Source organism: Nothoprocta perdicaria, unplaced genomic scaffold, assembly GCF_003342845.1.
Source record: "Nothoprocta perdicaria isolate Ctin4 unplaced genomic scaffold, notPer1 scaffold_1, whole genome shotgun sequence".
Lineage (NCBI taxonomy): Eukaryota > Metazoa > Chordata > Aves > Tinamiformes > Tinamidae > Nothoprocta > Nothoprocta perdicaria.
Window position 1 is genome coordinate 2,091,186 of NW_020454093.1, and position 25,761 is coordinate 2,116,946.

At 41.1% G+C, this 25,761-nt stretch overlaps 1 protein-coding gene across 1 annotated transcript in view; it reads right to left on the reverse strand.

Moving 5' to 3' along the window:
* MSH3 (mutS homolog 3) overlaps positions 1-25,761 on the reverse strand; it is a 95,790-nt gene that overhangs the window by 37,527 nt on the left and 32,502 nt on the right. The window contains exons 9-13 of the mRNA XM_026035311.1: positions 23,698-23,810; positions 22,792-22,906; positions 16,387-16,471; positions 15,683-15,792; positions 6,727-6,859 (exon numbers count right to left, since the gene is read on the reverse strand). Coding sequence (XP_025891096.1) covers positions 6,727-6,859; positions 15,683-15,792; positions 16,387-16,471; positions 22,792-22,906; positions 23,698-23,810 — 556 coding nt within the window. The remainder of the gene's footprint in view (positions 1-6,726; positions 6,860-15,682; positions 15,793-16,386; positions 16,472-22,791; positions 22,907-23,697; positions 23,811-25,761) is intronic.

Consider the following 25,761-nt stretch of genomic DNA (forward strand, 5'->3'; position numbering starts at 1 on the left):
AGGAAGGGAGGAAGGAAGGGAGGAAGGAAGGGAGGAAGGAAGATGTTACAGTTACCTGCAGTGTTCACTTAGGCTTGGTCAATCATAAAGGCTATAAAACAAAAATCAAACTAAAAGCACTCCCAACTATGTAAAATATACTCTATCACACAGGTCAGTGAATGCAGCGGAAGTTATCATAGAGCCAAAGGTCTTTCAGATATTCTCTAGCAAAGCGGGAACACAGCCACACGCCACAGAACAGACTCATCATTAGCAGCCAAGCAAGACAGAGACCTACCAGAAAAATACGCAGTTTAATCATTCTCTGACATTTCAGAAGGTCAGAGAGCTAAGACTACATTCGGAAAGGTATTGGAAATCAGATCACCATCCCTACAGACCCATGGAAGTTAAAGACAGACAAGATCAATTAGGTGGTCTCCCTAAAACTGCTCGGTTCTTCTGTATGAGTTTTCTTCTGTCTTGTCGTGGGCTTTTAATATTTTTAATATTCGAGAAACTACGTGCTTACCACTTCCCTAATCTACAAAGCACTAAATCTCGTCTAGTTTTGTCTGATAGTCCAAATTTTCCTTCCATTAAATTAAATCAAGTACCTCCAGTTTTACTCCTCTGTTTTACACTAAGTAATTCCACTCCCTCTCTGGTGTTAACACCCTTTAGCTATCTCTAAACCTTCTGTTCTCCTTTTAATCATCAATTTAACTAAACTCTAATCTTTTAATCTTTCTTCACAAATCAATCCATTACTCAGCCTCATAAAAACTTTTGTTCTCCCCTGCGCTTGCTGCAATTTATCAACATCTTTCTGATAATCGGGAACTTACTTGCATTATCCTATGAAAGCTGTGGCACTACAATAAAACAAAATAATGTAGCCATAAATCTGGCAACAGCATTTGAAGTCAAAGCACACCAGAAAGGTCGGAAAGGCTTCGCAAAGGATAAATCCRAACTTGTGCATCAAGTCAAAGTAAAATATGATACGACTGATTGAACCATCACGATCAACCTGGWTAAGGATGAAAGATAAAACTCTCCAGGACTCCCCATGACGGCAAAAGGTGCTCATAGGCACAGAGGCTGCAGCCTTGTCCTTCAGGCTGCATGGGAGGCTCTTTTATGAAGTGGATCATAGGAGAACAGCAACTGGGACAGAAACATGAACAAATACGGACAGTAAGATCAGCTGAGCAGCTTCCCCCTCAGGTTACTTCTCGAGAAAAGGAGCCCAATAAAAACTTTACTGTCTAGAGGAGAGTGGAACAGGGAAAAGATTTTAAGACCACAGATGAGCACTTGTTGAAGTTTCAATAAAAAGAGTAAGYCAAAGTCAAGGCAGTGTCACTTATGAAATGTAATCCGGAAAAACCACCAACCATCCCTGGCCACGTACAAAAGAAGCTTAAAATGACCCTGAAAGTTATCTGGAAGTTTATCAAAGGATGCTTCATGAACAAGTTATACGGCATCCCAGCAACTCTAACCTGGCAACACACAAGAATGATCAYGTAAGAATTAAACCTACCTGCCTATATTAAACGCTAGAGCCTTAGTATCTTTTGAAAAAGGGAAACTTGTKCTTTACTGAAACCACGTTTTGTTGATCCACCATTCCTAGGAGAGGATGAACATATTCCTTGTGCTTGTTCACAGTCTTACTGTTTCCTCTGGCTTGGTTTTAAGAACACTGCAGGTCTTTGCACCTAAAATTTAATGGCTCTGTTGTTGAATTTGTAACCCAAGCAAACAGATAACTTGGAACAGATGCATAAAAACAATGCTGAAGAGTGAGGCTGCATTAAAGTGGCACTGGGTCAGTTTAAACGCTAAGGAACTTTAYAGAAGAGATATGTAACTTAATTACAAATTCGAAGCTTGAAAACACAGTAAAATGGTTTACCAAAAGCAAGATTACTAGTCTTACATTCATTACAAATTCTCACGAGCTTATTCAGCACTATTTTTAGAAGCTAACTTTGAATCATCCTTAATCCTTAACAGCCCTATGGGCACTAAACAAAGAGCCTCCAAGGTGCCAGAGGTGCCCAACAGCAGCCGGAGCAGCAGCTCCGCTTAGCTAAGCTTGGCTTAGCACCTGTCATTGCAGCCCAAAGTCACAAAGAAGAGATGGAGCCAGAGGTGTGACACACGTTGCTGCCTTGCCCCAATGAGAGCCTCGCACGAGCTGGGGCTCCCTTGTCAGCACCTGAACCCAGCGGGGCACCTGCGTGCCCAGGGTTTAGGGACTRGAATCTCTCTCATATGAGGAGAGACTGAGTTGGGCCTGTTTTCTCTGGAAAAGAGAAGGCTGAGAGGGGATCTGATTAACATGTTTAAGTATATGAAGGGGAGGGGGCCAAGCTCTTCTCAGTGGTGACCAGTGACAGGACAAGGGGCAATGGGTACAAATTGTAACACAGGCAGTTCCATCTCCAGATGAGGAGGAATTTCTTCACTGTGAGGATGACAGAGCCCTGGMACAGGCTGCCCAGGGAGGCTGTGGAGTCTCCTTCTCTGGAGGTCTTCGGAACCCGCCTGGATGCCGCCCTGTGCCCCGTGCTCTGGCTGGAGCAGGGGGCTGGACTAGATGATCTCGAGAGGTCCCTTCCTGACTCAACTGTTCTGTGATTCTGTGAACCCCATGGCCAACAGCCAGCGTCCACTCTAAGTTAATAGCATTTTAAAAAAAAAGGGGGARGTGGGTGGAAATGTTGCTTTTATTTATCACCCTTTTCCAGCTGGAATTGGTATCTTCGTGTTACTAGTGTGGCAAGGGTACTATTTTCAGTTTAGGAAAAACAAGGTATTTCATTAAGGTTCTATGTCCACTTTTTTATGAGATTGTTTATATTAATCAGCTTAACAGGGAACAATTTGTTCAAATCAGCATTTAGGATTGCAAGTCTAAAAATACGTAAAAATATCTGTGATGGGATTTCTTTAAAAGAGTACAAACACATCTTATTTCAAGTTACTGGTGTGCATACTGCGATGATGGAAGAAAAAGGTCCACAGCTAACAGACATGTTTCCACAGACATGTTAGCTGTGGAAAAATTATTCAAAGCAATCTACCCAAAAAGTAACTCATTTCATAGGAATACAAAACAAGTATAGATTTAATAAAATAATAAATGGAAAGACAGCATTTGTTTGCTGGAAGCATCATGATGTCGGGGTCCTACAAAGTCACAACAGCTTACCTAAGGAAATATCAAACTTATCCTCCAGGGGAAGCCTTTCTTTTCAGCATCCCTGTGGTGGGCAAGCTCACATGCAAGCCTTTAAACGTGTGCAGGACGGCAGCAGGCCGCGCCTTCCCGCTCCGGCAGGTTGCAGCAGAACAGCACGGCCCTCGCTGGAAAGCCAGGAGTTAAATCCCACGGGGGGCTGGGGACAGCCACCAGCTGCGGTGCCACAGCAAGGTGCTCTTCCTGGCACCATGAGAAGCCCTGAAGCGCAGCAAAGGGCTGGAGCCCGGTGAGGAAGCGCTTCCCAGCCCAGGGGGTTTCCTCTCCAGGTGCAGCAAGTGGCCAGGAGCTCCAAGCTAGGGACACCCTAGGGATGCAGCTGGAAGCAGAACACACTGAAATGCTGTTTTATTACATGCCCTGGCAAGGTTTGATTACTGACATCACCCACTGCCTAAGTATTTAAWGAAATAGCTTTACTTTAATGTTTTCTATAATTTAAAGGGCTTTTGTTACAATGATTCTTGCCCACTGCTTTGGTGACAGAGTTTTTTTCAAAAAATAATATTTATTGAACAAAGGGTACAAATAAGATAAACACTCATGGATCAAGTCTGTATAAATATTTCTCTTCTGAAACATCATGGCACGAGACCAGCGAGCAACATCAGAATGGCCCTGCAGGACATGCCYGTAAAGGCACCGATGACATGTTTATCCTGGACTGGTTTTCTGACCAGCTCAAGCACAAGACCTCTGACTGCTCCCCTGTCACTCTGCATCCCAAGGAAAGGCAAGGAGCCATCACAGTAACCTAGAGGAAAAAGCAGGATGTTGCCATTCTTTTTTTTTTTTTTTTTTTTTTCCTCTCCCCACCATCCTACGATGACGGAGGCAAACAGAACTGTACAGTAAAAAACACTACGGCATTCTTGGTGGCTCTCTCCAGGAGCTGCAGGACATGGCTGAACTGGCTACAGAAAAGAGAGAGAAACACTGAGCCATTGTGTCTCTCAGCAAAAATCCACATCTGCTCCAGGCTCTACTTAGGCACTATTATTTATTGCTCTTGGCAATTCCCTGTGTCCCAGCCTTTCCCTACTGAGCTGCCCTCCGAATGCTACCAGGAGYCCCCCAAACATCTCAGCATCAGCCGTCCTGTCCTCACCATCCTGCAGCTGATGATGTCAGGGGCCAGGGACTGCCGGGGGCTGCAGCTACAGGAACTGAGAAGAACAGCTAGTCCCCACATTAATTCCAGTCYCCACAGCAACAGAAACGTTGTTTTGGTCTCAAAACTATCCCCATGGTCCCTTTTTCCAGGCTGGGGCAAACCTGGAGCTTGGTAGTGCAACACCCTAGTCATCCTTGACTGCTAGGACCTGATCAGCTGATCAGGTGTTCTTGGTGGTTCAGGATAACAAGAGCTCGTGAAGGGAATGATGCTACCAAATAAAAATCACCAATGGATTTATTCTCAAAGGTAACAGTCAGGTAGGGAATGTCTACAGGAATGGTATTCACCACAACAGTTCCCATAAAGATKTTTTGCCTTGCAAGATCAGTTCCAGAACACAGCACTGCTTTTGCCGTCTTGGATTACTGGCACCAACACAGGCATCGCTATGCATGTCAGAGATTGAGATTTCCACTCAGAAAACATACCACACCAAATACTAACATCACTGTAATCTGAAGAGCCTGAAAAATGAAATACTTCTCGCATTCACCTATTTTTTCCTACTGCTGACACTGGATTAACAAACCTGGATTAGGGTGTATAATCCACCAGAGTTGGAACAAAACCCACCAGAGTTGGAACAACTTTAGTTAAATCCTCACTGTGCTCAGCMAAGAGTTTTGGATCCCTTAGAAGGAATGCAAATTGCCAAAGATGTGAAAGAGGATAACGAGAACCTCATTCTGAGCACGTGGGAGATGGACAGCTGGAGTTAACAGAAYTGGAACGGCTCCTCATGCGAATGGAAATGGCAGCATTCACTGGATATCCTAAAGAAAAACTCGTGAAGATAAGCCTTGTAGTTTTCTTGAACATATATATAATATATATACACACACACACACGCGCACATATATATATATATATATATACACACACACACACACACACACCCACACACACACACACAAAACACCCTTTGCAAGACCTTTTACCTCAGTACTCATTCACTGTCTAGACAACAAAAGCTGTTTCCCAGAGTCTGCTTTTGATTCTTCCTTTGAAACAGACCCCGTCTTTCAGGGACAGGGTCATCTCCTCGCAGGCCTGAGGGAACACAGGGATTACTCGGCCCTTTGAGCACTGTCCATGGCATCCTACAGTGGACAACAAGCAAGTTTTTAGCAAGGCAGGCTAACTCATCGTGGGAAAACTGGATGCCTCAAGCAASAGGCCTCTTCACTGCCCCTTATACYCTTCCTAAGGGTATGCTGGAGAACCTCTCCACTCCTGCAGCTTCTTTCCAACATGTTTAACCACACAAGTACATACACATTTTCATGTTACACTGGCTGTATTTTCTACCTTTTCTCCTTATTCCAGAATCACAAGAAAATCAGCCCTGCAAACCTTATGTTGGATCATGCAACCTGAAATGAGTTAAACTATTAAAAGGGAATTACCTAATTCCACTTATGTTGAAATCGCAACTGTATCACGTGGATACAGAATATGTCAGCATCTTTATTTTAGCATCTTTTCATATGCTTCATTATGGCTGGGTCTATGTAACAAYTCACTGAAATTCGTAAATCTCTCCACGTGCACGATGCTAATACACTAAAGCCCTAAAACTTGCTTAMGAACTGAGTTTCAGACTTCCCAACAGATGAAGCTTTGTGCTACACCATCCAAATAAATTACAAGTTGGCTCTCCTTATACCTACTTATTCCTTTCCCTAAAACAAACTGTCAAAACCTCTAAATATAACAGTGAAATAAAAGAACATGAAGTACAGTACAGGTGCTATTAGCACATTAATCTGCTTCAACTAAGAATTGACAGTGTCTCATTACAAATAACTCTTAGTAAAACGTGCAAGTGAGATGCAAATTATCAAATTTATAAGCAAAGTAACATTCATCCCCATACAGCTAACTACAGCCAAGTGGTCTCACTTGCAAGTGTGATTTTAGGTAAGCATACAGAGCGTGAGGGATTGCTGTAAAGGGAAATGACTCATGGCACATGGCCCTACTGCATCATCTCATTTCATTGAATTCAGTGACTGAGGCACAAACACCTTAAAGGTGCTTTTCCTGTTAGCATTAGCAACACAGCACATCTATTCACCTAATCAGACACTTCTTCCAACAACACAGCACCGGTACGAGGACCATAAGGAAAAATCAGTTTTGTTTTAAAGGAACTTCTATTCCTGTGTAAGCTTTAGTCTTGCTGATGCTAAGAACAGAACATTTTAAATAAACATGCAAAAGCAATGGAGCTTCATTTAGAAGGAACAACCACATTTTTAAAAAACAGTATTTTCCATAATTATTGATATACCTTTTTGTGAAAAACACTGCAGAGTCCTCTCTCTATATCTGGCAGCTTACAAAGAAGGTTTTGAATCTGACCAAACACRCTGGCTTCTGACAGCAGAATTTCAGACACAGCATCAAGACGGGCATTTATGTCACTGTAAAAGAATAATCAAAAGATCAGTAAATAAAAATTTTGTTTCTCTAAAGGCAAGGCTCAAAAAAATAATGAATGAAGCCCACATTCTCATCAATATATAAGTAAAAGAGATAAGAAATGAATCTAAGTAGGACTTAAAGGATGAAAACCTTGAATGCATTTTGGGGAAGAGCAACCCACACCTCCCTGTGCCCTTATTGCAGGCCCTTATGGCTGCTGTTGCCCTGTACAGATCAAGAGGAAAGAGAGGAAGATCATCCTAGAGCTTTGTGTGTTYCAAAACACAAGCTACACCAGGGCAATCCCTCATTTTTAAATCCTGACATTTCAGTCATTACAACAGACCAGTAATCAGAGGCCTATAGCACTGAAGACAATTCAGCCTGAAAGTCCTTATAACATTCTTAGGCCATCTACAACATTTCTATGCTGTACATAGAAGGGGAACACGAGCTCTGCCTGAGCACTCAGACACACACACACAAACCCAACCGTGTTCAAGGGCCAGCAGAAACACCACGTTGGGCCAGCTCTGCTTGGCAGGCCTGTCCCGCGCCAAGCAGCACGGACGCCATTTCCCTGCAGAGCCCCCTCCATTGCGATGGTGCCACCATCATGGAGTAACACTCCTCTGGCTCTCCCGGGCAGGCAGGCATCCCAAGATCCRTTCCACGTGCCAGTGTCAGGATAACACACTCGTCCGGCCCTCCTGGGCAGGCAGGCAACCCACAACAGCAGCGGCAGGAGGCGGCTGCCCCCAGCGCGAGGCCTCAAACATGCCGGGATCGTTCTTGGCACAGGGAACATCACCGGGGTTCAAACCTGCTCCTTAAGAGCACGTAGCTATGTGGGCTGGGGGGTCACTGGAGGTTACGCTGCCAAATGACCAGCGAGCAAGCTGGCCCCCACTCCAGGCAGCTGGGATTTAAGCCCTGGGCACCGATTAGCGAGGCGCCCTGAGCTGCAGCACGGAGAGGACACGGAGAAGGGTTAATGTCAGCGAGGAAGAAAGCAAGAACTCGGAGCGAGGTAGCTCTGAAGGCAGCAAATTGTTGTGCTGAACCTCGGGAAGGTCAGCGAACAGCATCAAGCACAAATCCATTTTAGTAGAGGATTTTTCAGAAATTGCTATACTTCAGACCTTGGAAGGCTCCTCTGCACAAAAGATCATTGCGCTGCAATACGGTGTGTTAAGCTATAAATGCATATACTTTAAAGGAGAAAATAATCTGTAGATTTTATTACAAAAAGCACATGTAACCAGCAAAACTGTTTCAAAATGCCATCACTCCATCTAGCAGCATGACTGTATCTATTTGACCAAGGGAAAACGACAATGTGTAAAATAGATGTCGATATTCAAGAACTCCTCCCTTCAAAGCTTAATCTGCACTTTAATCATCCTCACATATGGCTATGGTACTGTAGCTCCAGTAATCTAAAACTAAGCATCCCCACAGTTTTCCTACTTTAATCCTACAAATAAGAAAGGGTTGGGAGAACAGCAGCCAACAGCAAACGACCCATTTTTCTACCTGTAAACAAAAGACTCTGGGACTCCTATTTCAAAAGCCAGAAAGTAGAGTCCTGTGAAGAACTATGTACAGTTACATACATACAGGGAAGAGAAACATCAAAAATTATCATCTGGTAACAGATCTCAAAGGATGCTTTTTAACTTAAATGTTTATACTTCACCTAATAAACCCCTTGCCAAGCACCACCGTGTTTTACTTGATCCGACAGTAAATTACCTCAAAAGATACATGTGCTGCACTGCACAGTTATTTGACACATCTGATGTACAGCTTGAKGTTTTAAATCTTTGCATCATCCGGGGGGAAAAAAAAATCCATTGCTAGAAAATTAGAATCTGATATTGTACGAAGAAACTCAGTTTAGGGAAGCAATGGTCTTGCATTTTATAAACTAGCTACATTATTTTGTTCTCTATTTAGATTCTATATTAGCCTATTCCTTCCCATTAGTATAAACTGTCAGCAATCCAAGTACTATCCAATTTCCCAAACAATCTTCTGTGAAATGAAGCAACATGTAAAGTCAGTCGATTAAAATAAACACTCTGACCTCTGCCATGTTCTCCATCTAAGAGCAGTGTCATTACTATAATGCAAAAACGACTTTGTAATGTTTTTAAACATTAACAGATTTAAACAAAATCTGACTCACTAGAGAATCTTAGATTGTTTTAGTTTAAGACAACTACTTGAAATTAAATCCTGGGATATCACACCACTTTAATCTACTGACAGGTATGCAAACATTACAGCAAATAGGAAAATATTTGAATCCTGAACTAAAAATTATTTTGACACTATAGCAGGCAGGAATTTGCTGCAGTTCAGTCCTGATATATGAAGATGAATTTTACAGTAAAATAAAAAACTAGACCTTGMTGTCTGTTTAACTAAATGGCACATTAGCAAAGGACAATCCTAACAGATCAGCTTAGATTTCTGTGTTACAATGGCAAAAACACAACCTTTTATATGTGATAACTGCTCATTGTATTTAAAGCACTGTAAGTTGGATTATGTAAATACAAGAAATTACATGTTTTATACAAGTTAAATATTTTCAAGACAAACATCAGAAATCTCACACTAAATGCTGAAAATCCAGATTTGTGCATTGCAACAAGGATACAGATCAAGTATGGTGAATGCAAAATATCAAAACTCATATTAATGGCTCCATTTAGAGACCGAAGCAATAAATAAAAATACCAGTCACAGAAATTTAATACCTGAGAAATATGAAGAAGGTTCAAAACATCAAATGTGGTTATCCAGACCAAAACCTATCAACCTCCCTCCTAACTACATCATTCATTCCAAGAAAACACACGGCTTCCACTGTGGAAAACTCCATCACAGAGCAGACGGGCAAGGATATCAGCTGTGTGTGGGGAAGCCCCTCAGCACCAAATTGCTAAAAGCTCCTTTGGGGGAAGCAACTCTACCCGTGTGTCCTGTTCTCATGCTCTTCCCTGGGCCTCTGACACGGGCTGCCTTCTAACACTGCTCAGCATCAAGGCTGCACACAGTTCTGTWGCTTTGCCTTTTCTCTCACTCATACATTTTGCCTTTTCCTTGACCYTCCTTGAGAACATAGCTAGAGAAGTGAAATTTCATACTAGTTGATGATGTTAGAGTACAGGATACTACCCTCCTGCTTTAAAACCAGACTCTYTCTCATAAAGAGCAATTACTGCTATCAAAAATCAAACCTGTGGTAAATTACCACTAAGGAATCAGTAAAGTGGAAGCTTGTAGGTGTCTCTTTATTTGTTTGCCTTTAAATAGAAAGCCAGAGACACCCTATTTAACAGAGTTCTTTTCAGCATCTGCTTACCTTTCTGAGGTATTTTTTAAATGTTTAGGTTGTGCAGTGACCAGTTACATGCATTTGCAAGRACTTAAAAAGAGCATAAAAAGAAAAAAAAAAGTGTAATTATCTGGTAATTACTGAGTTGAAATTTAAAAGAAATGTAACAAATTAACATTCTTCTTGATCTGTCYGCTTGTTTTTCTACATACAAGAGAAGCAGAGTAACTTACTCTCAAATTCATCATGACTCCTTGCCCTTTAGAGAGGTCCAATTTTCCCCTAAATAAACACGCAGCCATGAGAAGACAATATTCTTGAACGGATCTCCAAAAGGGATATACAAGTTCTGCAAACTTTGTCTTCGCATCTGTTAGAAGAATGCATCAAAGATGCAAATGGTAATCAAACGCTTTTGTTTATATTCACACACAATATATTTCAGCCATTTGTGCCCAAAAAAGGGCCCCTTAGCTACTTCAGCCTACATGAATGAATGCCTGATTACTACATTTATACAATGGTGCCAAAGCTCAGTGAGCAAAATCAATGAATACATGTGATGATGATGCTTTTTTCCTCTGCCACAACAATTTGGAGACTTCAGGCATATGCTGTATCATGCGCTTGTGCATTTTATACTGGCATTGATGATGTAAAATATTTATGCCTAGGAAGAAAAAATAGCCCATCATGCTCTACTGTGTGATCAATGCATTTTATTTCATCATCTCTGAAAAAAAAATCCTAATCTATCTCTGGATGCAGATGGTATCAACGGTGACCAATTTAGCTCTGAATTAACATGGGTTCTTTAAAGACAAGCTTAGGGAGCTTCTTTTAATGTCCACATGGCCTTTAGTTATGTGAACACAAAGTCAAACTTCAAAGACTTCCCTTTAGGACTCCACTTTGTGTATAGAAGTATACATATMATGAGACCCAACATATACAAAGTGAGAGGAATTGGGTCATTCTATTCTTATATTAGGAGAGATGCATAATTTCCAATGTTACTTATAATGAGAACCTCTTCTTTCTAATTCTACACTAGAAATAAATAAATAAAAGTATCCTATACTAAGAACACCAATTTCACTCTTCCTCCTCTCAGTGATAGAGAAGGAACTGTCTACAGTATTGAAATTGCTAAAGATGTGGTCAGTCTGTGCTCTTGTGGGCAAAGTACGTTTAGACTAAAAGGAGGAAATTATTAGTACCATCCTACAAGGCTCTGATTCAACCTCAATAAAAGCATCATGCATAGTTCTGGTCATGTTCCAAGAAAAATAAAACTAAACTGGAAAATACAGGGCAATACAAAGGTTACTAGAATAATCGAGAAAATGGAAATCTTTGCTTTTGAAAGGTAATTGAGCACTTGGTTTGTCTAGCAGGGAGAAAAAGGTTAAAAGGTTGTTTGTCAACTCTAAATGTATCTATTTTTTTCCCTTGCTTGAATATAAGCATCAGCTAATTAAAAAAAAAARGGTGGGGGAGTGGGGAAAACAAATTCGATCACAAATGCAGCCAAGAAATTACACTGACATTTCCAACTACTGAAGTCTTAAAACCTCTTCAGGTTTTACCAGGGGGTCTTGGAGACAAGAGCGTGGAACTGCATCCCAGCAGAGCAGGGTCGCACCGAGAGGACACATCTGGCGCTGGAAACATCAGCTCCTCCTAAAGAGCTTCAAGTGTTTTCCCTCGGGACACCCAGAAATAGCGTCTGGCTCAGCCTGGGTTTGATGTTCCAGAGCACTATGGAACAAGCGCCTCCCCTGCTGTGGCCTGCAGCAAGGAGGGGAGCTGCCTCTGTGTTCCCACAGAAGCCAGCCTGGGAACGTGCTCGGCCTCGGGTCCAGCTCACACGCACGGAGCAGGGACAGGCTCGGGAGCTCCCGCTGTAGTGAGCGCTGCTCATGTTCACACAACCAGCTCCCTGCAGCACCAGCAGCCCAGTCCTCTGGGGGCACCTTTACTCTCTTCCCTCTTCCTGCAACTCTGCTCTGAGCTTAATCCAGCCCGCAGGGGTGTTCCAGGGCCTGCTCTATGCCAGAGGAGCTGCTTCTACCACAAACACCTTCAAGGAAGCGGATATTGCTCCAAGAGGCAACCAGAGCACCTTGCAAAGGAACCTGCCCGCATGTCATATACTGGCCAAACATGTTATTGCTTCTGTGCCTGCCCACCGCAGCCCAGCCCACCTAACCTGTCTACGTTTTGCCCTATAAATATTTCTATAACCTGTAAACTAAGCACTTTTGGAGCACAGACAAACAATAGTAGTTTCTTGGTTATTTTCCACTCAAAAATCTTTGCCCTTACCCTTGACTGTAGGGCTGGAAATGCTACTTTATGCTCTCTGCTTACTGATAGGCAATGCACATTCTACCTTTCCAGGAAAAGACAAGGATTAAAAAAAAAAAAAAAAAGAAAGAAAAAAGAAACCCAATGCTGGGCAAGGCACCCAGGCCCAAATTAATGGCAAGGGAAAGGATGCAATGTCACTTCAACAGATACCTGCACTGCTTCAACCAGCAGTGGCACCTGACGTAGGGAACCAGAGGGGACAGGCAGGTAGTGGGCACTGGAGGGAGCAACCACAGGCATGAGAGAGGGACAAGGGAAGAAACATTTTACAGAGAGAGCTGCAGACAGTCCACATGTAGAGGAACAACTCTGTTATACTTCCCTACACTGTAGCTATATAGCAACACATCCACTGCCAACAATGACAAAATAAATGAAATCAGGCTAACCATAACCAGGTGGTAGCTCCGCAATATGTTTATCTTTCTTTTCCTGTGGCTATCCAAAAAGCACCAACTGCTTCATGTTAACTTCAGAAATTCTAGAATTCATGTACATTTTGCGTTAGAAAAAATAAAAACTTTTCAATTTTGCACACCTGTGTGTTTCCTGAGACCTTAGSTTATCAAATATAATAATATACATCTCTTCTCCTGACGAGAGCCCTTGACCTTAACAAGGCAAGGGCATGTTTTAGTCAATTAAAATCTTCCAACCCATCTTACTGTCTCTTCTTCCTTCCATTCCCCTTACAGAAGTTAGGCAAAAGAGGAACTCAATGGAAATCACACTTCAAAGGCAAGATAGACAAGGTAAGGTATCTTTGCCATACTTCATACAAACAACAACAACAAATTGTCCAATTTCTCAAAAATAATGCATTTTAACCTTTGTCATCTTTGCATAACAAAGTGAATAAATGAGAACAYTGCATCTTCCTCAATTAAGTCTTCAATTATTTTTTTAAAGACTGCACACACTAATGTTTCCAACCTCTTCCTAGAAACTCAAAATACCTAACATCACTGACAACCTAATGGATATCTTCCAATTTGCCCAAATAAGATGTCTGTCCACATTTTACTTCTTACTTGAACCTGGTATATTGTTTATCCCCTGGAAATCTAGTCAAGTGATTTTCAACTACCAGGTATAATATGGTAATTGTCCCCTCTCACTTCTTGATACACCAAGGGAAATGCATCCACCGCTGACTGGAAAAGATGCAAGAAATGTTACTTCCACTGCAAATGTCACTCCAGGATGCCCAGATGAAATACCATTACTGAATGCTCCGTAAGTGCATCTGTGCACATTACTGGAAACAATACTGCCAAATGTCTGATGCACTTAAGTACATGAAATTACAACTTATAGTCAGAAACGGAGACACATCACACAGAAACAAGGTACTTTTTTAGCTCCAGCTAAGGTGTTATCATATCTTTAACCAGAGAATTTCCTTCCATACAGAGAAATAAGGCTCACAAAGGAAAGGATCAATTCCCTAAAGATAACACAGAGCAGAAGAGCAAGAGGAACAAGAAAAAGTACAAACTTCTAAGGCTGTTTTTTTTTGTGTGGAGCCCAAGAGCTTAAGGTAAATTTACTAGTGAAGATAAAAAGTCTTCAGCCCCCTCAGGGCAGCTCTCCACCCTGCTCGGTGCCCTCTCTTTCACTTGGAGGTCGTCTGARAACATGGTGGGATCCTCCTCTTCCAAGCGCTGCTCCCAGGATGTTCCTGCACCTGAGCACACTCTGGGCTCTGGCTCCCTCCACTGACAACGTCACCGGAACAGCTCCCAAAAGGTTGCCCCAAAAGGGGTCCCTCAACCCCTGAGAAAGGAACCAAGTTTCCAAACTGCATAGGTAAAAGCAAAAGAAGTTTAAGTCCTCTTGTGCAATACATACTACCGTCCGAAGGAAAGAGAGGGAGAACTGAAGTTACATATTAAATCCCTGCTGGAAACTGCACCATGATACTTTCTAACCTGCATAACTTCCACTAAGGAAAAAGTGACTCAAATATCCTACAATGATAAATAGGAAGAACAAAAGTGTTAGTTATGTACACTTTTTTTTTTTTTTTTACACTAGTAAAAAGATCCCCACAGAAAGGCTAATATAAAAAATAAATTAAAAAGAACTAAATAGCCATGGTTCATTAATGCAGTGCTATAACATATTAAAACTAGTCAAGGCAAAAAAAACACTTCCATAGAAACATTCAATGATTACCAACAACAGCAAGAAGCTGAACATTAGGAGAGTTCACTGCTCATCTAAAACTTGCCTTTTAGCAAATCAAATCCAAATGTAAAACAGGGGGAACAAGCTATTCTGGCTAGCCAAACCAAGAGGAATTTCTTTATGAACAGCTGAAGGGAACACAACAACTGAGCAAATTCTTCATCACCAGTTCTCAGGGAATGCACATTCCCTGAGACACGTCCAAAAATTTAAAATATAGGCAACAAATATCGCATAGAAAGCCTCCAATGCTGTTATTTGTTACATATTCAAGACTCCATTAAAGACTGCAAAGAAAAATTAGAAAAGAGATTGTTGCAAGCCAGAGATAAATTAAGACAAGCATGATGGTTATTACAAAATAAATCATTTCTAACGCATACCATAACAAGCAGAGCTCAAAATGCAAGAGTGAGCAAACAATTAGCACGTTTCAGAACTAATGAAAGGAAACAAATCTCATATGCCACAGACGGTAAGCAGCAATAAGAGAAACACCCACAACTGCTTTAGAACAAATCATAGAGATTAATAATATAATAATAGGATGTAAGTGCTCCTGTGGCAAGATAGACCTCAAGCACCGACTGGCAAGGCTAGGACTAAAACATTGTCCACCTGAAGGTCATCCCCAACCATTGCCAGGAGGAGGATGCTGGATCAGACTGGGACCCAGGTTCTGCAGAGCCACTTCTAACCTGCTCCAGCGCCGTTGCTGCTACAGAACTCCTTAGATGCTCCGGGGCCATACAGAGAGGTCTAATTCCTTGCAGACCTGTGCACACAACCACCACATCACCCACCTTTTCACTCCATCAGTAAGCTCTGCTGTCGTTTTCAGATATCGGAGAAAAAATAAATGGCCAGATTCAAAATTTTAAAATATCAATTTAATAAAGAGATATTTCACCTGCATTTCGTAAGAGGTTGGGTTACCCATTTCTTCAGTCTCCGACGTCCAAAGGAAGTTTTAGTATGATCCAAGACCCAAAGTAGGCTTCCTTTTGTTTTCATATCAGTCTAAAATAATAAAAATAGCCTTGCAATTTGTAAATGAACAATCAATTATGTACCTACAGGATCTCCACAATGCTGTTAAAACATTCTGTTTAGGCTTTAAGATATTGCAACTACAACATGTTCCTCTACTCATCTTTTTTTTCCCCACAAATAATGCCTTATGTAAGTATCTTCAGCTGTCATGAGATACTTGGGCACATGCTTACTCTAGCCAGAAAATGTTTTCAGAAAATAACTGGAATGGATTCCACAAGTTAAACTAAATTTATGCAGAAACCAGCAGCACAGCAGAAAAACAAACCCAACTGCAGTCAGATAACTTGACTGCAGATGCTCAACAATTTCCAAATTTCAGGAAAGCTCTTGCTAGTCGAAATGCAGTAACATTCCTAATTCATACTAAAAYCCAGTAGAGATTAATAGTCATTTATGCAACTGAGAACGCACTCCTCCTCCAGTCTGAGCCCATCTAAAATAACTTAGACTTTCTGAGTTGGATTTTCCAGCTAACTTAATTAACTCCACTGGCAACAAAATGTCAAATAGCTCTGGAAATAACAGTATGTATTAATAAATCATTATACTTGTCCTTACCTGATTCTGTAGGATTTCAAGATTTTTCATTGTTGTCGCATTAATTGTCATGTATTCAGTTTCACTTGACAACCGTTTGAAATTACTGGGAAGGGGGAAGAAATTCAAATGTTAGATTTTAACTATGGGAACAGACATAACAGTGAAGCGGTATCACATCTCTCACATGAGAGAATTTATCAACCATATGAACCAAAAAAAAAAAAAAAAAAAGATCAAGTAAGAAATCAGAAACCATTAACATAAATAAAACAACTGAACACTACTAAAATCTTTTATTTTCCTGTTTGGGAAAAGGAGATTTGAAGAACCACTTGCTCGGCTTTCTACAATGACTCTGAGCAAGCTCAGAACAAAACCCAGCTCCCCTGTCCCTGTTCCAACCCTGCCTCACTAAGTGGTTAAGGCAGAGTCGTGTCTTCGGCCGAGGAAGCCGCTGAAGCAGCACACGCTCTCCGTGGTGCGACAGTCGCTGCAGTTACTCTGTTTGAAGCAGGGCAGGGATTAAGAATTTAGAATTTCAGAATCAAGCAGATCTTAATACGACTCAAAACAGCATTTCAACATACATACATTTTGCAATTAAAAATAATTTAAACAGTTCATCAGCATAATTATTGAGGAAAATAAAAATAGAGTCTATTAAAACTATTCTATCTTTACTATGATATAACCGCAACCAAAATGTCTTGACTTTTTGACATTAGCTAACAGAACAGGAGAACATGAAGCTGTGTTTTCTATATATAGCTAGAGCAAAACACAGTATAGAACCAAGCTTAATAAAAAAATGGTATTAGATGTGAAATTTTTCTCAGGCTCAGACATATACATGTGCTAGCTGGGACAGGAAAGGGAAGTCTAAGACAGTCACTAAATGATTCTGACAAACCAAGTCATGATTGTCTAGGTTAATCACACTGCTGACTGCTCTTTGCACAAAATCTAGGACACTCTTACTTTGGTTGTCTTGGTCAGAAAAGAATGACTTGCTGGGTAGGATTTAAAACTGTTCCCTTGACTTAATATATATACACACACACATCTCAATATCAAGGCATTGGACAATGAGGTCGCTGGGGCAGGGTTGCTCAAATTTCTGTTAGGCACAGAAGTGCACTGCTACTATACTTTAAAAAAAAAAAAAAAAACAGAAACAGAAGCATGAAATATTCAGAATAATGTGAATAATGTTACTCGTTCACACGGCATGCACCTGTCTAGACCTGCTAGTTTTGTTCCTGAATAATGGGTCAAATTTTCTGCTGAAATTAAACACAAAAATAGGCTCAAACAAGTGCCCTGAAGAAGCTCTGGAGTAGTTTGAATGTGTGTATGGTTACACAGCACGATCCTGCAACAGTGTGTCATCCCAACAACCAGCTGAGCTAACCTGCAAAACGAAGCTTCTCAGGCAAAAGCAGTAGCACTTTCCCAAGTACACAATATTACAAGCAACAAAACAATATGTTCTTTTATTATCTTTGGTCACAGCTGCTAGACTGGCAAAGATTAAATAGGAATGATCTCTCCTTGTCTCTGAATCCCTCTAACCAACAGTGAATCCTGCCCACCCTTCTAGGGCACCTCCGAAACCTCTAGGACTTACCCAACTCGAGAGTTTCCTCAGTTGCTGCATTTTGATTTGCCAACAYTCAATTCTGCCATCTCTTAAACCCAGCTGGGTCAGAACTATGTCTTTTATACTTCTTCCTGAAAGCATAAAAGATGCTTTTGGCTATTTCTAATCAACTCTGAATTATCCACAAGTGAATTTCAGGTTCCTGAGCTTACTGCCTCCTCTCTGTGCTCTTCAGCTGGCTGAAGCCCAGTGCTGCAGAGCACTTAGCCCAGAACATCCTCCTTCACAGCAAGCTCGCTCCCTGATGACATTTAAAGACAGCTCTGCTCCACAGCAAAATCTGTTTACTTGTCTTTCAAAAGCAAATATGTTAAYGCTTCTCACAACATAAAGCATATATGCTTTATACTATTCAGGTGTTTGTTTTCTCTGGGTTACTCCACCTTGTTATTAACCCTAATAGCTGAGAGCTAAGGGTACATGAATAGCAGACAAGATCAACTGCAGAATATCCCCAGCCAACAATTCTGGATGTCACAGCACACAGCTTGTTTTGCTTCCCACACCGTCACCCTCCTTCAGCTTGAGTGAGGACTTGATAAAAGTGTGGGAAAAGAAGATGTTTTGTAGGGAATTTAGAGACTGAAACAGAATGAGAAGAAGCCTCAAAGCAAGTATTAAGTTGGTGCTGGTTTTGCAGCAAGGGTATCAACAAAAATCCTCGTAGGAAATTAAAATGTGCTGCTATCAGATAASCTCTACACTAGTGAAAATGAACCTTCAAAATCACTTCATTCAGAACACAAGGCGGTAGATAGAGAAGATATCTCTATTTTATAGATAGAGAAGGTGTGTCGTGAGCTACAAAGAACAGGCAATCAATGCAAGTTATTCAGATGAATACTTTCCAACTATTTTAATTTTGTATATCTCTAAAAACTTTCCAGCGAAGCTGCAGGGCACTCTGTTGAGAGCCTGTTAAGCAGCAGATTTTCTTTGCTCAATTACCTTTTACAGACCTCTAGAGTCCATGTCCTACTGACTAAGGGTGAATGAACCAAAAACAAAATTATGTATTTAGACAAGAGCTGCAGGAATCTACATTTAGCTACAAGGAATAAAGACGTCTCCATTTCTCAGAAATGCTAGCTTTAGGTATGAAAGACAATTACTGGTGTCTACCAGGCTYGATGTCCTTCCTTATGTTTTCTAGTTAATCAATCAGAATTTTAAATTCATTCATGAATGTTGCCTCAGGGCTATAATTTCTGACCTAGATCCCTCATGTGACGGGAGCCCAGGCACTCCAAGAGTTTTTTCCCAAATTCCTTGTCTCCTCCAATGCCACTGAGCTCCCAACTAAACACCAGTGCTTTCCTGGGCTGCCTTCCCTGTGTGCAGCCTTGACCCTCGATGAGCTCCAAACTTCCAAGGTGCAAGAGGCTCCTCCTGCCACCCTTATTCTGTGTCTCGAATTACAAAGCAAACCCTAAACTGGGCACCTTCACTTAGGGCCTAAACCCATATTCTCCCTTTTCTGATCCCTATGGGGGCCTGAGGTGACACTGAAACCTCCCAGGATCATTCCAGTACTTCCTTTCTCAAAGCCTTAGGGAAGGCTGGAGGTAGGTGTGGGCAAGCAGACCCAGGCCTGCTCTTATATACTCATTTCTGAACTCATCTGCACACAAGAGAGATGAAGCCACCGTATGTGCACCACTCCCTCAGGCTCCTTCAGGCTTCCCCTGGGAGTTCAAGGATGCCCACCACCATTTCTAGGTTTGTGAACTTGCCTTTTCATTTCACTAATCTTAATGTCCCAAATTCCCTTCCACTCCTACTGTATAGTATAATAAACCATTTCCTCTCCTGGAGAAGTTCTTTCCCTGTTTTTTCTCCTCCCTCAAAGACCTATTAGTTCTATCCTCCCCTCTCCTCTTTCACTTGTGTTTGTCTTCTGCTCTCATGCTGGTGGCTCTCCCGTCCCAAAGCTACTCCTCTATTTGAGRAAAGGGATCCTCTCCATGCCCAGCCTGTTCTGAAGCTTTTGGAAACTTTTGAGCTTTTGCTCAAACTTTAAGAACTACAAATACCATCTCTCTTTTGTCTCCATATATTGGGAACCAAACAGATAAAAAAATCCTCGCAAGGCATTTCCCAGCAACTGCTGGGTAACAGATGATTTTCAAGCAAAACTGGCTGTTCCAGCTTCTTGTCAAAAGCCAATTACTAACGGCTGCTAGAATACACACTGATAAAAAGCTGTCATTCGTTCAAATTCATCAGAAAAGAATTATTTGCTAAAACAGCTCCAGCACAGCCTAACCATCACCAAGGTCCTACAGCGATAGAACTCCTCTATTTAATCTGGTTTTGTTTGGGATCTTAAAGCTGGATTTAAKAATTTTCATTTGAATAATAAAAGAAATGAAGAGGATCCCTCATCCCTTATGTGATGCTTCATGATTGTTCTTATTAATCTCAGCTGGAATTTTGTTCACTTGGGACAAAGGCTATTATTTGGAAAAGGTATGCAACTGGTATAAAGATTTACTATCATCATCACCACCACCATGCAGGGCTTTTTCATCAAGATATATGTCACATGCTTCAGTAAAGTTCCCAGTAATTGAAAACTCCAACTTCACTCTCACCAGCTCATCAGTATGTGCTCACTGACCTCAGTTCTCYGGAGAATTTGAGGTTGCATGCCCATACGGTTCCAGTGCTTCCCCTATGCAATCACAGAGAAACCTACAATGTGTCACCCTCTGCTTAAAAGGCTTTCCCTCTTCAGGACTTGCATACTATCTCAACGACATTACCAAAAGCATTAAAGCTGACTTTGGCCTAGTGTTTTCATATATATAAAACACTCTAAAAACCACAAGCAGAATTCAAGAACCTACCATAGCCAAAGCAGCAAAGGCTTCAGAAATAAAACTCAAACTCCTGAATGCAGGAACTGAGTTTCTCAACAGCATATAACCAAGGTACCAGAAAGCTCATTGCCTTTCCTCTCAGATACTCTTCTTGCTCACTGACTTACATCAAGTCTATTAGAGCAACCTCCAGCTGGCAAACGTCAGCTGTGAGATTTTGTGCTTTTCCTTCCAGTACTTGACTTTAGGCTGCACCTATTACAAATGCCAGTTGTTACTTAAACCCTCAAGCAGTGATGTTGCTCCTCTGGTACCTGAAGAACTCCACAAGAAACAGAAATTTTGCATTCCCCTCCCAACCTGAAAGGGCACCAGAGTGAGAGACTGTACCTATAAGTGATCTCTAAACGCAGCCATGGAAGGGACTTGGCTTTGAAGCCCACTTTCTTCTTCAGAGTTCTCCACATGCAGCTCCCACCTATCTACCCAACTATTTTTCATAACTTTTGCAAGAGGATGAGCTGGAAGACCACGTATTAGAGTGCTCCCTGAGATACAGGAAGGGGGAGGGGTAAAGATGCCACAGATTTTTTTTTCCCTTTCAAAGAACCTATGATTTCACAGAAGCTTATGATAGTATTTTATTGATACTGGGGGAGGGGAAGAGAAATGGGGGAGAAAAGCCACCCAAAAAATTCCAGAAAGCCCAAGTGTTCATTTTATAATTTTCAAATATTTCCACAGATATCTGAAAAGTGTTTAAGGTTGGCATCAGCAGTCACTTTTTAATGCAGCTGCATTAAAAGAAAAAAAATACTCAATGTAGAAACCCATAAAAATGAGGTTTGATACTACAAAAATATAGCTTAGCATATGAATTACCTATAACTGACAYGAAATATTTGTAGGTTTCTTGTTTGCAGTCAGGCTTACTTTGTTAAAGACAACCTGCTCACAGGAGAGAGGAATACTGAGTCAGCCAAGAGAATATTTTGCACAGGACCCATTACAAATAAAGCTGATTTTAATAAAGCATTTAACAAACCCTAATGGTTTGTTAACCATCCATTATAATTGCAYGGAATGGTTTGAGCAGGCATATCTTTCCATTCTCCTTGAACACATCTGCATGACTTCGTTAGGAACTTTTAGTACCCACCTGCACATATCTAATAACCCCAAGAGTTCAAATTACTTCAGGGAAGACAAATTATTTTCCATGGCTATGTGTTTAAGTAATTTTATGCAAGCAGTGAAGCCCTTTCCAGAGCCTTTTTTTTTTAACTAACTGTTCCCCCATCCCTAGGCACCACTGAACCAACTCAAGGAATTTTTCTAAGGGCCAGGATGCTGCACARATCTGTTTTCGTTTTAATTGGTAATTTGATTCACTGACTCAAACAGACCTGCTGAGTACTGTCTGACCATCACAGCACATTAGCATTTAAACTTGCTTCCCGAGCTAGAGAAATGATTCACACACCTCTGCACCAAAATAAAACAACACCTACAAAGCGAAATTACAGCAGAAAAGCTGTCAAAAAGCAACTGCCCCAAATTTTGGTCACAAAATAAAACAGAAGTTGAGGCTAGAATATGATACCTGAGATTTAATAACAAACTTCCTACAATCTATCAGTTTTTGCACTTTGTTTTTAATAACCTGTGGCAGTAGTGCAAATCCATTTACATTGCTGATGACAATGACCAGAAGMAGCAGCAGTCTAAAGATTTTCAATACGTACCATTTAAAATAGAAAGCACTTGGTTCTTTYGGTTCTCAATATGAGGTTAGAAGTAAAAAACCATTTTTTACGAGGAGTATTTGTATCACTTTAGCAGGTGGGTCCACTTCACTGAAAGGAGGTGGCTGGAATTTACAAGATGATTCCAGGTATGCTATTGCCATTTTSTGTTTAAGATTTATATCAGGCAACTTACCTTGGATTATAAAGCATCTTTTCCAAATTAAATTCTTTGAGGTATGCCATTACTGCTGCCAGAGAACAAACAACAGGCTTATCCAAGCTTAATATTACAGATAGTTTTTGAGGACCTTAAAAAAAAAAAAACTTTTTAAAATCAATGTTTACTACTTCTACATTGTAGAAACAACGTAATTTATTTTTCAATTCAACAAAATATAAATCAGATCTGTATTTTATGTAGTGTTCTTCTGCCTATAAATCAACAAGAAGTGAGCTTCCAAAGTAACAGTTACCGATCCAAAGAATGTAGATCATTATAATAATGTAAGCACATTATGAAATGCAAAATGTTGTACTCCAAAGGCTTTTCCTCACAAAATTGACAGATTTTTGGCATAAATTATTTCTAAACATACAAACTAAGACTTGGATTCTGAAATCACCCTTRTTGCTGGCAGCATCTACGGTAGTTAAGAGGAACAAGCAGGCCTTAGGCACACGGACTGATGATTTAGCTACCTCAGTCTGACTGCAGAACATTGTCCTGTCTTTACAGGGCAGTTATTTAGATCTGATATTGTTTCTCTTCAGTACCCTAGTACTTTCCCTGCTTCAGCTGCAGCAGTAGGAAAACTCACTCCACAATTCAACATAACAGGGAGGTGGTTGACCAACTTAAAAGTTTAGTCAATCTTTAATGCAAAAAATAAATATTACCCCAGCCTCCCCCAACAAAATAAGCCAGGACAAACATAGAAACTCCTTTTAAAGCTGTTATTCTGTTCTTAGAGTGCGAAATCATATAGGAAATGAAGAATGATTTCAGACGTTGTATATTTCCCCTCACTTGCTACACAATGTGAAGGCCTTTGCACAGCCTTTTGGGATGCACATTTCAAATACACTCTGAATAACGTACCTGTAGTCTCAGGCATTTCTTTTGCATAAAAATCAGTAATCAGCTGAAAAGCATGGCTGTATTCAAAATGGTGGTTTTCCATCCTTTCTATCCTAATCCTGTCATCTCGTAACCTGATGGGAAAAAAAAAATGATTGAAATTAATACTTAGACTTCCCTTTTGAAGAACATTTAGATGTTGCCAAATGTTGCCAAATCCTTTTCACTTTACATTGTTAAGAAGAGAACCTGTAAAGAATGAAGAGATTAGCTACAGGGTTTGGCTGAATATTTCTTAAAAGAAAGAAAATAAATGAAAGAAAAAAGAAACAAAAAAGAGTTCTCAAGAGCTTGTCTAGTAAACCTGCAAGACAGATATAAGTATATTTAGACAGTTGCATCAATTCTGATAATTATTTACYTACCTGTTCTTAAACTCCTATGGTGGTGGTTAAGCAATCCTGCTAGGTAAACTATTACCCTATTTAATCATTCTTTATCTTTAAAGGGTTTCTCTCCTGCTGTACCACTTGCTGCAGCTGTGAGCAGCAGCATCTTTTCCTACGTACAACATTACTAAAGTATTTGTCTCCTTTTCCTTCAARTATTCAAACAGTCTTCCCTTCCCTGTGCTAAAGGGCTCTGTTTCCTCTCACCTTTTTGCAGAGATCATGTTCCAGGCCTCTGTGCACTCCCACTATTGCCCTCCCGCTCCACTTCACCTACCAGCATCTCAGAGGTTTCTAAGCATGGCTCTGAATTAGCGCTACCCTCAGTGCCAGGTGGAGGGAACGCAGTTTTTCCAAATAACATGACATTGACTTCTGTCGAGCATTTCAAACACCTTTGTGCAAAAGGGCTCCTTGCATGCTGCTGGGTATTCTGTATTTAAAGCTGCTTGTTGCTGCCTCTTGCTCTTATCCCTACAGAAAYGTGTTGTGTTTCTGCCGTCCCGCTTGCCCAGTGTGCCAAGGGTGCCTGCAATGACCACCCTGTCCTCCCAAAACGCCCTCAGCTCCCCCAGCAAACGCAGCCAGCGCACTCTGCTCCTGCAGGAAGCCACATGCGCTCCACTCAGCACATCCTTCCAGTCCGACGGCAAGTCACCGAGCGCTGCACCGGGGCAGGAGCCCAAGCACTTCCCGCAACCTGCTAGGATTTTATCCATACRATTTCCTGTGGTCCCTACTACCAGTCTCCTTACACAGAATGACAGCAAAAATATCTACTCATTGCAATGGTCTTGACATCAACAGCTTGCTTTATGTGCTGAAGAATTGACAAGGGTTTTTCTTAATGCTCCCGTTGCTATTAATACACTTTTTTACAACATTCTTTTCTGAATACCAGCAGATAGCAACAACACAGAACAATCCCTGGCCRTTTAGATAGCGAAAAGCCATTCACTATCTGAGTTCAGGTGGCAACTAGTACACCCGAAATGCCAGAAGAGTATGGGGGGGTGGAAGCTGAAGGGGATGTTCACAAGATACAACCTTGCCAGAGAGGTTGCTTTTCAAAACCTCCCACTAAAATTAAAACTGGCTGCCACAGTAACAATGCTGCATTAACAGCTGTAAAAATTATATACTCAGGTTGGTTTAAAAAATACATATCTAAATATGTGTGTGTATATATATATTATATATAACAATATACACACATATATATATAKAGAGAGAGAGACACCTACACCSTCATATATACATATGGAACCTTTGAGCAAATACATGTACTTACAGACAAGTTTTCTGCATTACATTATACTGCACATCTTCCCTACTGGAAAGCTCAGTGCACATCAGAGGGCAAACTCTCTCAGAAGCAAGAGGTATTTTCCTCTAACACCTGCCAAACCACCTCAGTCTCTCAGGCCGAGCCGTTCACAGCATAAGCGAGATGATCCCAGCTTAGTTTGAGTGCCGAGTTTGAACTGACTGATTTAATTAAATTCCCGGTCTTCAGTCCCGTTGGGATTCGCCTCGGCCCCCGCCCTAGGCTGAGCACATAAACGGTTTCAAGGTAAATGGGTTTCTGTGAAAGGTGCTCAGTCCAACCCCCGGCTGCTTTCTTTCCTGCTGCTGA